The sequence below is a fragment of the Ascaphus truei genome, chromosome 3, assembly GCF_040206685.1.
Source record: "Ascaphus truei isolate aAscTru1 chromosome 3, aAscTru1.hap1, whole genome shotgun sequence".
NCBI classification, from domain to species: domain Eukaryota; kingdom Metazoa; phylum Chordata; class Amphibia; order Anura; family Ascaphidae; genus Ascaphus; species Ascaphus truei.
In genome coordinates, this window is record NC_134485.1 from 418,388,957 (window position 1) to 418,402,003 (window position 13,047).

The 13,047-nt window shown below is 52.5% G+C and overlaps 1 protein-coding gene across 1 annotated transcript in view; it reads left to right on the top strand.

Moving 5' to 3' along the window:
• ARHGEF17 (Rho guanine nucleotide exchange factor 17) overlaps positions 1-13,047 on the top strand; it is a 360,267-nt gene that overhangs the window by 310,199 nt on the left and 37,021 nt on the right. The window contains exon 11 of the mRNA XM_075592723.1: positions 11,476-11,594. Within this exon, the coding sequence (XP_075448838.1) occupies positions 11,476-11,594 (119 nt within the window). The remainder of the gene's footprint in view (positions 1-11,475; positions 11,595-13,047) is intronic.

The window sequence follows — 13,047 nt, forward strand, 5'->3', positions numbered from 1 at the left end:
CGGGAGAGCGGGTGGAAGAGGCGGCGGCCAGGAGTGCTTGCGGCCGCGCGAATGGGAGCAGGCTAGCGTGAGCGTGGGCTGTGATTTGGGGGGCCGGCGGCGTGCCTGAGCGATGCCAGGCGGGATGCTGCGGGGTTTGTGCCGAGGGGCTGAGCGATGTCGGGGTGACGCTGCGGGGTTTGTGCTGGGGGCGGGAGGGCTCAGCGAGATGCCGGGGTGTATTGTATTGTATGTCTTTATTTATATAGCGCCATTAATGTACATAGCGCTTCACAGCAGTAATACATGTGGTAATCAAATAAATAACAGATAATATAAATAACAGATCATGGGAATAAGTGCTTCAGACATAAGAGTAACATTAAGGAAGAGGAGTCCCTCTGAGGCTGCGGGGTTTGTGCTGGGGGGGGGGGGGTCTGAGCAAGATGCCGGGGTGAGGTTGCGGGGTTTGTGCCGGGGGGGGGGAGCTGAGCGAGATGCCGGGGTGAGGCGGGGGGTGAGAGAGAGGTGGTAGCCAGCGGGTGCGGGGTTTGATGTGGTGCGACAGGTGGGGGAGAGGCAGTAGCCGGCGGGTGTGGACTTTGGGTGAGGGGGTGGAGGTGAGGCGGCTTTGGCTGAGGCAGGTCAGGACAGTATGGATACACGGGGGGCGGGACACACCGGGCCAATGAGAGCTGCGGGGGGGGGGGGGGAAACATGGGGGGGGCAGACACCAGCAATGACAGCCGTGGAAGGGCTGGCGGACCGACAGACCAATCAAATGGTCTACAGACACTCACAGCCAAGATTTTCAATTTTATATATATAGATGAAGACGAGGCAGTTCATGGAGAACGCTCCCCCCCAGCACGTCTTCCCCCCACCCTCACCCCAGCACGTCTTCCCCCCACCCTCACCCCAGCACGTCTTCCCCCCACCCTCACCCCAGCACGTCTTCCCCCCACCCTCACCCCAGCACGTCTTCCCCCACCCTCACCCCAGCACGTCTTCCCCCCACCCTCACCCCAGCATGTCTTCCCCCACCCTCACCCCAGCATGTCTTCCCCCCCACCCTCACCCCAGCACGTCTTCCCCCCCCTCACTCCAGCACTCCTCACCCCCCCCTCACTCCAGCACGTCTTCCCCCCACCCTCACCCCAGCAGGTCTTCCCCCCCACCCTCACCCCAGCACGTCTTCCCCCCCACCCTCACCCCAGCACGTCTTCCCCCCACCCTCACCCCAGCACGTCTTCCCCCCACCCTCACCCCAGCATGTCTTCCCCCCCACCCTCACCCCAGCACGTCTTCCCCCCACCCTCACCCAGCACGTCTTCCCCCCACCCTCACCCCAGCACGTCTTCCCCCCCACCCTCACCCCAGTACGTCTTTCCCCCACCCCAGCATGTCTTCCCCCCACCCTCACCCCAGCACGTCTTTCCCCCACCCTCACCCAGCACATCTTCTCCTGTCCTCCCCCCCAGCATGTCTTTCCCCCCACCCTCTCCCAGCACGTCTTCCCCCGCCCTCCCCCCCTGCACGTCTTCCCCTGCCCTCCCCCCCTGCACGTCTCCCCTGCCCTCCCCCCTGCACGTCTTCCCCCGCCCTCCCCCCAGCACGTCTTCGCACGTCTTCCCCTGCCCTCCCCCCAGCACGTCTTCCCCCGCCCTCCCCCCAGCACGTCTTCCCCCGCCCTCCCCCCCAGCACGTCTTCCCCCGCCCTCTCCCACCAAACATGTCTTCCCCCCCCATTCCTTAGCGTGTGTTTCTCTCTCAAAATGTGTTACTCTCGCCTAACATGTCTCTCTCCTCTACCACCCAGTATGTATCTCTCTCTCCTCTCCCCCTCATTTTCTACCCCCCTCTACCCAGCATCTCTCTTCCTTCTCCCCAGCCTCTCTCTCCCTCTCTCCAGCCAGTCTCTCTCTCCCCTCACCGAGCTTGTCTCTCCCTTCCCCCGGCCTGTCTCTCCCTTCCCCCGCCTGTCTCTCCCTTCCCCGGCCTGTCTCTCCTTCCCCCGGCCTGTCTCCTCCCTTCCCCCGGCCTGTCTCTCCCTTCCCCCGGCCTGTCTCTCCCTTCCCCCGGCCTGTCTCTCCCTTCCCCGGCCTGTCTCTCCCTTCCCCAGCCTGTATCTCTCTCCCTTCCCCCAAGCCTGTATCTCTCTCCCTTCCCCAAGCCCGTCTCTCTCTTCCCCCCCCCAGCCCATCTCTCTCTCTCCTCTCCCCCAGCCCGTCTCTCTCCTCTCCCCCAACCCATCTCTCTCCTCTCCCCCCCAGCCTGTCTCTCTCTCCTCTCCCTCCAGCCTGTATCTCTCTCTCCTCTCCCCCCCAGCCTGTCTCTCTCTCCTCTCCCCCCAGCCTGTCTCTCCTCTCCCCCCCAGCTCGTCTCTCTCGCCTCTCCTCCCCTAGCCTGTCTCTCTCTCCTCTCCACCCCAGCCCATCTGTCCTCTCCCCCCCCAGCCCATCTCTCTCCTCCTCCCCCCCCAGCCAGTCTCTCTCTCCTCTCCTCCCCCAGCCCGTCTCTCTTTCCTCTCCACCCCAGCCCGTCTGTCCTCTCCCCCCCCCAGCCCATCTCTCTCCTGTCTCCCCCCCCCCAGCCCGTCTCTCTCCTCTCCCCCAACCCATCTCTCCTCTCCCCCCCAGCCTGTCTCTCTCTCCTCTCCCTCCAGCCTGTATCTCTCTCTCCTCTCCCCCCCAGCCTGTCTCTCTCCTCTCCCCCCCAGCCTGTCTCTCTCTCCTCTCCCCCCAGCTCGTCTCTCTCTCCTCTCCTCCCCTAGCCTGTCTCTCTCTCCTCTCCTCTCCACCCCAGCCCATCTGTCCTCTTCCCCCCCCCAGCCCATCTCTCTCCTCCTCCCCCCCCAGCCAGTCTCTCTCCTCTCCCCCAACCCATCTCTCCTCTCCCCCCAGCCTGTCTCTCTCTCCTCTCCCTCCAGCCTGTATCTCTCTCTCCTCTCCTCCCCCTGCCCGTCTCTCTTTCCTCTCCACCCCAGCCCGTCTGTCCTCTCCCCCCCAGCCCATCTCTCTCCTGTCTCCCCCCCAGCCCGTCTCTTACTTCACCCCCCCCCCAGCCCATCTCTCTCTTCTCCCCCCCCCCCAGCCCATCTCTCTCTTCTCCCCCCCAGCCCGTCTCGCTCTTTCCTCTCCCCCACAAGCCTTTCTTCTCCTCTCCCCCCCCTCTGGAATGCCGTTCTCCTCAATAACCGACTGGCACCCTCTCTCTCCACCGTTAGGAGCTTTCTTAAAACACACCTCTTTAACGAAGCATATGGGCAGCTCTGCTGGCTGATACTATACTTCTCCATAAGCACTGACCTTGGCCCCTCTGCTCTTAAAGGCAGCAATCCCCCTCTCTTAAATAAATGGGAATTTTCCAGTGTGTTGGACCACCACTTTCCTACACCGCTAGACCCTCCACTTGAAGAGAAATTACATTTTGGATGGGATCTTTTTCCAAGATGGCCCCCGTTCAGCTTCTTGTTGGCATTCATCTTTCTGAATCTCAGGGCCTGTCTCTCCCTTCCCCCGGCCTGTCTCTCCCTTCCCCCGGCCTGTCTCTCCCTTCCCCCGGCCTGTCTCTCCCTTCCCCCGGCCTGTCTCTCCCTTCCCCCGGCCTGTCTCTCCCTTCCCCCGGCCTGTCTCTCCCTTCCCCCAGGCCTGTATCTCTCTCCCTTCCCCCAAGCCTGTATCTCTCTCACTTCCCCCAAGCCCATCTCTCTCTTCCCCCCCCCCCCCAGCCCATCTCTCTCTCTTCTCTCCCCCCAGCCTGTCTCTCTCCTCTCCCCCAACCCATCTCTCTCCTCTCCCCCCGAGCCTGTCTCTCTCTCCTCTCCCTCCAGCCTGTATCTCTCTCTCCTCTCCCCCCCAGCCTGTCTCTCTCTCCTCTCCCCCCCAGCCTGTCTCTCTCTCCTCTCCCCCCCAGCCTGTCTCTCTCTCCTCTCCCCCCTAGCCTGTCTCTCTCTCCTCTCCACCCCAGCCCATCTGTCCTCTCCCCCCCCCAGCCCATCTCTCTCCTCCCCCCCAGCCAGTCTCTCTCTCCTCTCCTCCCCCAGCCCGTCTCTCTTTCCTCTCCACCCCAGCCCGTCTGTCCTCTCCCCCACAGCCCATCTCTCTCCTGTCTCCCCCCCCCCCCCAGCCCGTCTCTCTCTTCTCCCCCCCCCAGCCCATCTCTCTCTTCTCCCCCCCCAGCCCGTCTCACTCTTTCCTCTCCCCCACAAGCCTTTCTTTCTCCTCTCCCCCCCCAGCCCGTCTCTCTCTCTCTCCCCCCAGACCGTGTCTCTCCTCTCCCCCAACCCATCTCTCTCCTCTCCCCCAACCCATCTCTCTCCTCTCCCCCCCAGCCTGTATCTCTCTCCTCTCCCCCAGCCTGTATCTCTCCTCTACCCCCCAGCCCATCTCTCTCTCCTCTCCCCCCCAGCATGTCTCTCTCCTCTTCCCACCCAGCTTGTCTCTCTCTCTCCTCTCCCCCCTAGCCCGTCTCTCTCTCTCCCCTCCCAGCATGTATTTCCCTTCTTACACTGTTTATCTCATTATTTCTCTCTGTTCTCCCTCATGTATATTTGTCCTCCCTCTTCTCTCATAAATGCCTTTCTCTTTATTAAATCCCCCCATGTTTCTCTTTCTCCCGCCCTCTTTTCCTTATCTCCCCCCCATGTCTTTTCCCCATCATTGTCATCCTCCTCCCTGCATTTTCTTTCCCCCCTCGTGTCTTTCTTTTCCCACTGATGTGTCTCTCTTTGTACTTTATTTTCTCTTTGTGTTTCTCTCTTCCATTCTGTCTTCTCCCTTTCACCTCAATGTTCCCTTCCCTCCCTCTCACCTTTGCAATCCTGTCCCTCAGCAGCTTGCAGCTTCACACCTGCACTGCTGTCCTCGAGGTCCCCTGATCCGCCCACCTAATAGGGTTGCCAGTTGTCCAGTATTGAACCGGACTGTCCTGTATTTGGACACTCTGTCCAGTAAACAAGTAGAGCTAATACTGGACATGTATGTGTATACCGGTATTACCTCTCTGGACATAGTGACCTGTCCGGCTTGGGGGGGCCGCGGGATTTTCCAGAGCAGGGCTGTTGCTTGGTGGCTGGGCAGCTTCCTCGATCCTGATTGGCTGGATTACCCAGCAGCAGCCAATCAGGATGATGTGTCAGGAGTCTGAAGGTGAGACCAAGGAGAGGAGGAAATAGCATGGAGCAGAGAGAGGTGTGTGTGTGTCTCGAGCGCGTCGCACCTTTCACCATTGTGTCCAGTTGTTTTGGAGCAGACATCTGGCACCCTACCTATAGAGGCTGTGCAGAGGCAGGGATTTGCCCTCTCTGCTTCCTGCTGCATCTCAGGGCCCCCACCGCGGGTAATTAATGTGCGGGCAACCCTGCACCTATATACAGAGGGAGGGAGGGGATATACTAATATATACACACACAGGAGCATGACAAAGGACTGCATTGTTTGAAACGTCGCCTATTTTGTCATTTATGACGTCATGTATGCAATCAGCAAAGCAGGGGGGAGGGGGAGAGTTAAGGTTGCGTATCACATTAACTTCAGCATTTCCAGCGTTTTGCACGGTTTGCTTACAAACCTTAACTACACTTTAACAAAATAAATTTAAATGTAATATATGTGTACCGTATAAATATGCGTGTGCGCGTGTGTGTATATATACAGCGGTGAGGAAACGTTTGTGAACCCCTTAGGATTTTCGCACACCGTATTTCAAACCTAAAATGTTATTAGATCTTAATCAAAGTCCTAATAATAGATCAAGATGCACTGATCAAACAAATGACACAAAAACATGATACTTTTTCAACATTTATTTATCCACAAAGTATTCACATGTTAAAAAGTACATTCAGCACCTGGTGGCGCCCCCTTGAACAACAATAACTTCAATTAAGTGTTTCCTGTAACTGCTGGTCAGTCTCTCACATCAGGTTTGAGGAATTTTGGCCCATTCCTCCTTACAGAACTGGTTCAACTCAGTGACATTTGAGGGCTTCCTTGCATGGAGAGCTCGCTACAGGTACTGCCACAACATTTTGATGGGGTTTCGATCCAGACTTTGACTAGGCCATTCTAAATTGCTTAATTTCTTCTTCTGCTGCCATTCTTTTGTAGATCTGCTTGTATGTTTGGGATCATTATCTTGCTGCATGACCCACTTTTGATTCAGCTTCAGCTTACGGACGGATGGCCTGACATTCTCCTCCAGGATCTTCTGATACATTGCAGAATTCATGGTTGTGTCAATGATGGCAAGCCATCCAGGTCCCGATGCAGCAAAGCAGACCCAAACTGTCACACTCCCACTACCTGCTTAATGGTTGGGATGAGGTTCTTCTGTTTTAATGCAGTTTTGGTTTTCAGCAAACATAACATTTCTCATTGAGGCCAAAAAGTTCTACTTTTGACTTGTCTGTCCAGAGAACATTGTTCCAGAAGTCTTGTGGATCATTTATGTGCTCTTTGGCGAACTACAGATGGCAGCAATGTTCTTTTTAGAGAGCAGCGGTTTCCTCTTTGCTATCCTTCCATGAACATCATTCTTGTTCAGTTTTTTTCTGATAGTTGAGTCATGAACACTCACATTAGCCAAGGAGAGTGGCCAGCAGATCCTTGGATGTTACGCTGGGTTCTTTGTGACTTCCTGGATGATTTGCCGAGTTGTTCTTGGAGAGATTTTGGTAGGACGAGTGCTCCTGGGTAGAGTGACTGTGGTCTTGAACTTTCTCCATTTGTCTGACAGTAGATTGGTTGTGCTCCAAATCCTTAGAAATGGTTTTGTAACCCTTTCTAGACTGATGAGCATCAGTATACTGCTTTTCTGAGGTCCTCTGAGATTTCTTTTGATTGTGGCATGACGTGTTTCCACACATCTGTATGGTGAAGACCAAACTCACAACGTTTCTGATCATTATACAGGGTGGGGCCTCCCAAACTCACACCTGAAGATCTACCTAATTATTTAAACACCTAATTCTAATTACCCCCTTTAATTTAGGTGATACAACCAGGGTCTCACTTACTTTTTCACATACCCGTACTCTTAATTACTCATTGTTTGTCTAATTCAGTGTTTCCCAACTCCAGTCCTTAGGGAACCCCAACAGGTCAGGTCTTAAAGATATCCCTCCTCCAGCACAGGTGGCTCAGTCAAAATGACTGAGCTGCTGATTGACCCACCTGTGCTGAAGTAGGGATATCCTTAAGACCTGACCTGTTGGGGTTCCCTGAGGACTGGAGTTGGAAAACACTGGTCTAATTCATACATCACTTTGTTTCAAAAGACATGGAATTGGTTAATACAGTATAAACCCTGTTGGATATTTAAGAAAAGACTGGTTTTGATTCAAGAAGGTTATCATGGAAAACGATGACATTTCCGTAATTATCATTGAGGTTCACAAAGTTTTTCTCGACACTGTGTGTGTGTACTGTGTGTGGGTGGGGGTGTGTGTGTATATATACTATAGATCTATCTATATATATAACACCTTCCCTACCTGGCTATAAGAGCGTTTACATAGATGTCTGTGGTGTCGGCTACACAGGTTGCATTACCTTTGTCGGGGTGCTGATTCGCACAGACTGGGTGAATATGCAGATGTTAAAGATGGGCGCCAGGAACTTGATTGTTACAATCAGGACAGGCTTTATTGATAATTCATACGTTACAACTTCTTCTCCCTGAAGAGGCACATCCTTTGAAAAGGTTACATGGGCAATCCGTTTATGATAGCTCTCGTTTGGGTACTGTATAACCATTTCGGCCAGGGTCCCTTTCTTGGGCTACCCTGTGTATTCCTTCTGGAGGTTTCTGGTTACCTGCACTCTGTATTACTCTTTATATTACTCTTTATTACATCTTTATAATGCTTCATGGCTGAGGAAACAGATAGCATAGTCCACTTATACTGGCCCACCTCATTCTCTTGGGCATGGTCACCGACAGAATAGTCCCAGGGCAAACATATTGGGCAACCCCTAGGGGTCACCGGCTTATCATTTGGGAACCTGTACTTATCTTCTTCCCTACTCTAGGGAACCTTACCTCAAAGTTTACTTCCCTATCTATAAAAAGGGCTGCCTACCCTGTTCTAGTTATTTACATTGCTGTATACAGGTGAGACCTCTCCACTGTCTCTCCTCGGGGCACCTGCGGCGGGGTCCAGTTGTGGGGTCCTGATGGCGTCTCCCAGCCTTCTGCTGTTTTGTCGCCTTTAAAATCATGTTTTTCTCCTGCTGCACTATTCAAAATGGTCACATGACGCCGCATCGCCATGGCAACGGGACGCGGTGCCGTGTAACGTGACCCCGTGTGACGTCACGCAGTGTCCCGTTACCATGGCAATGCGGCGTCCTATGACGCCGCGCGGCCATTTTGAATAGTGCTGCAGGAGAAAAACATGGTTTTAAAGATCAAGACGGAGAAGACCGGGAGACGCCGGGGGACACCGCTGCAGGTAAGCAGTCGACACCGGCCACAATGCAGTCGCCTTTGTCGAGCCCTGTATGTATGCGCGCGTGTGTGTGTGTGTGTATATGTGTACTGTATGTATGTATGTATATATATATATATATATATATCTTCTCATGCAATAATAAAAGATTTATATTACATCTACGTTTCGGTCCACGAGCTTGACCTTTCTCTAGGTGCCGTGTGAACACTCATCCCTACATATCCCCCATGTAAGACGCCAGTAAGAGATGGCACGAAACTTCCTGGCTCGCCAGCTGTGGAGCAAACGAAGAAAGCCATGGGGATATATAAAGATGCGTGTGCGACATTGCACTTTAAAACCTTTCTCACTCACTGCCCCACACCTCTGGAATGCCGTTCTCCTCAATAACCGACTGGCACCCTCTCTCTCCACCGTTAGAAGCTTTCTTAAAACACACCTCTTTAACGAAGCATATGGGCAGCTCTGCTGGCTGATACTATACATCTCCATAAGCACTGACCTTGGCCCCTCTGCTCTTAAAGGCAGCAATCCCCCTCTCTTAAATAAATGGGAATTTTCCAGTGTGTTGGACCACCACTTTCCTACACCGCTAGACCCTCCACTTGAAGAGAAATTAAATTTTGGATGGGATCTTTTTCCAAGATGGCCCCCGTTCAGCTTCTTGTTGCCATTCATCTTTCTGAATCTCAGGGACTCGCGAGATAGATAAAGTTTGTGGCGTAGAGCTCTCAAACAGGACAGCATGGATTGCTGTTTAACTCCTCCAGTGCTGAAGGAGTCAGCAGTGCATTGTGCAAGAGCGAATGGGTTAACATTGACTAGAAGGTCCACTGAGGACCAGGCCCGCCGATACCTTTCTTGGGGCCCAGGACCGTGTGTTCAGCAGGGTGGAAAGTGGGGACAGGGGCTGTGCTAAAAATCTGTGCATAGTACCTTTTGAGGGGAGCACGGGCCAGGCGGCCAATCAATGAAGTTGGGCCAGGTGGTCAGTCACTGAAGTTGGGCCCGGGACAGTTGTCCCGCCTCCCCCCCTGTCGGCGGCCCTGTTGAGAACTCACAGAATAATGCATCCACCCATTTTTTTCTACACCGTTTGCCAGTAACTTTGGAAAGCTGAAAACGAAACAACATTAAATGCAAAACAAAAAATGTTGCATAATAATAATGAATTTTTTTTTTTAAATAAAGAGAGAGAGAGAGAGAAAACAAACAGGCGCACACCTAGTGCATTACCGTAAAAAATATGTATTTATGGGACATAAAACTTAGACAAATGCCCACTCACAAAAATAGCGTTATTGAGAGCATGTATGAGATAACTCGATCGCCAACCATACGGTCCTTCCGTTGCGCCTCGTGATCTCGGCGTTCTCCGACGTCGCTCCTCCATGGTAGGCGGAAACGGAACCTGCCTCTCCCGGCACACGGATAAAGATGTCCCTCCGGAAACAACACCACCAATGGTTCGTGAGAGTAGCAATACCAATATTGGGTTACTTGGAGTCTCGGAAGTGTATAGCAGTTCACACACAGTGGTCTAGCTGTGTGACGCTCACTTGGCAAAGGACTGAGAGACTGTGTGTGAACTGCTATGCACTTCACTAGCAGATATACCCGGCGTTGCCCGGGATGTAAATCTGTAATAAGTAGTATTAGTGTTGGTGTGAGCGGGTGTGAGGCGGCGGGTGGGTGGTGAGTGCCGGCTGGCGGTCCCGCTAGGGTGTGAGGCGGCGGGTGGTTGGTGAGTGCGGGCGGCTGGTGGTCACTGAGGTCGGTGCACGGCGTGTGGGTAGCCACTCGGGCACAGGCGCAGACGGTGTCACAGCCTGCGTAATGCTGGTGAGTCCGTGTTGGCGGTCCCGCTAGGGTTTGAGCGGGTGTGAGGCGGCGGGTGTTTGGTGAGTGCGGGCTGGCGGACCCGCTAGGGTTTGAGCGGGTGTGAGGCGGCGGGTGGTGAGTGCGGGCTGGCTGTCCCACTAGGGTGTGAGGCGGCGGGTGGTGAGTGCAAGCGGCGGGTGGTCAGTGAGCTCGGTGCACAGCGTGTGGGTAGCCACTCTGTCAGGGGCACACGCGGTGCGAGGGTGCTGTGAGTCTCATGGCCTGCGTAGCCCTGGCCATGACGTAACCCCACCCCGCAGGCCAATGAGAGCGAGAGCCACGGGCGGGCACCAACCAATCAGAAAACGCACAAACCAGCAGACAAACATCCTTACAGACAAACAGCGTTTGAGTTTTATAGATATAGATATATAACAAAAAAATTAGTTTGCTATTTTTTATATATATTTATATATATATGATACGAACCAATCCAAAGACCAGTAAAGAGACAGCACACCGCACGGGGTTAATCCAAAAATCTATATTCACAACATGAAATACACGTAAGCCTGAGGAAGGTCTCTCTGTGGGACCGAAACGTTGGCTTACGTGTATTTCATGTTGTGAATATAGATTTTTGGATTAACCCCGTGCGGTGTGCTGTCTCTTTACTGGTCTTTGGATTGGTTCGTATCATACTTATTTTCTATGGGACTAGCATCTGCTATTATAACCTTTTCTACTGCAGTGTGCTGACTGACCTTCATGTGTATTTATATATATATATATATTGCAAGCTAATTTTTTTGTTCCGCGTGTTATTCATTATGGGAATTATTGCAAATGAAATACAGTAGAATGGTGACACACTGTTATAGCTAAGCGGCCATTCGACCGGCCTGCGTTTATTAATTACTTGTGGCGCATAACTTATAGTGGATAAAATGAACAAATTAAGCCACATTGTGGTTGCCCTGAAAGGATTTGGAGGACATGTGAATGAGACATGCTGTAATACACAGTCACAGCCTGGGAGGTCTGCCACATGTTGATCCCAGACTTCCCAGCATGCTGTAGCATCACTGTGCATTCTCTTTAGGATGAAGTCTGTGATGGTAGAGACAGCCTTGCAATATATTGGTGGTGTTAGGGGCAGCGTTCTCACGCCCTCACGTCTTTGCAGCTGCAGTAGCCCGTGCTCTGGTTTCATTTCACAGGAACCTCTCAGGCTTCAAACCGGGACAGCATTCAGAAGACCATCTGCAGGTTGGATGAAGACCTGAGCACCATGGGACAAATAAGCAAACTTTCTGAGACCCTCAGCTTCCCACATCAGGTGAGGAAGACAAACACGGAACAAAAGTCCACCTATTCTTCCCATTTCCCTGCTTAGGAAGTATGTATGCTTCCTGCTCCTCAAGTCCACACCTTTCCTTTTAATACTCTGTACGTATATACTGTATTTATGTAGCGCCAACTACGTATACCAGACGTCATACAGGGTAACATAATACAAGCGAGGGAGCAAACATCGGAGAAAGGAATCATTTGCAATCTCATTGCTACTTAGGGAGAGTTACAGAGACCGTGAGAGCACATGCATGCGTTACATGGAAGGGCAACTGGTATGTGGAGTAACACTTTGTTTTCCCTTCATTGTAAGTGAGCAGCAGATAACACAGTGATGTCAGATCCAAGGTCAGACGCACCCTGCGTATTGCATTCAGTTTTCACTGTTTGGATATCCTGGAGCAGATGCACATAAACCGATATCTGCTTTATGTTTAGCAATAGTATGTTATTCATCATGGTCCCTATTCAGTCCTAGTACCCGGGTGTTTGTTCTGGTACATGGTTTTAATTCCACGTACAGAGGGAGTGGTTTAATACTTCATGGGAATTTCCCTGCTTTGCTTTACTTTGCACCACATTGTCCAAATTTAACACAAAAGCTCAAAAATAATTGGTCCAGGGAGCTGGGAAACAGCCACTCACTGAACATTAAAGAACATTCTGATTATCCTTTATAGCAGGGGTGAGCAAACTTTTTATGCCGAGCCCCCCTTTTCATCCATGAAATTTCTCGGGCCCCCCCTGCCTGATGTAATCAAAATCACATGACGTCAGCGCATGTGAGCTGGTTCAGCCATTGAGGGCGAACCAGCTTTGTAACGCCCCCGCCACGCGTCTACAAAAAAAGTATTTATAGCACAAATTACATAACTTAAAAATAAATATTATAATATTTGTCTAATAGCGTTCCCATTTCTGCTGTATTATTAATCTCTCTCTTCCCGCCACATTAGAACACCTCAGGACCTCTCTAACCTCTTCCAGTATCTCCCTGTATTTCTCACTCCCCCTCCAGTCCCTCTCTATTCCTCCCCTCAGTGTCTCCCCCTCCCCCCCACTCTCTTTCCCTCCCCCCAGTGTGTGTCTCTTTCTCTCTCCCCCCATTGTCTCTCACTCTCTCCCTCCCCCCATTGTCTCTCACTCTCTCCCCTCTTCCAGTCTCACACTCCTCTTCCAGTCTCTCCAACTCCCTGCATTTCTCACTCCCCCTCCAGTCCCTCTCTATCCCTCCCCTCAGTGTCTCCCCCCACTCTCTTTCCCTCCCCCTGTGTGTCTCTCTTTCTTTCTCCCTCCCCCTAGTGTCCCCCTCCCTCCATTGTCTCTCACTCTCCTTCCAGCCATTGCCTCTCCCTTCCCCCAGTGTCTCTCTTGCACTCTCCAACCAGCTATTGTTTCTCCCTCCACCCGGTGTCTCTCTCACACTCTCCCTCCAGCCA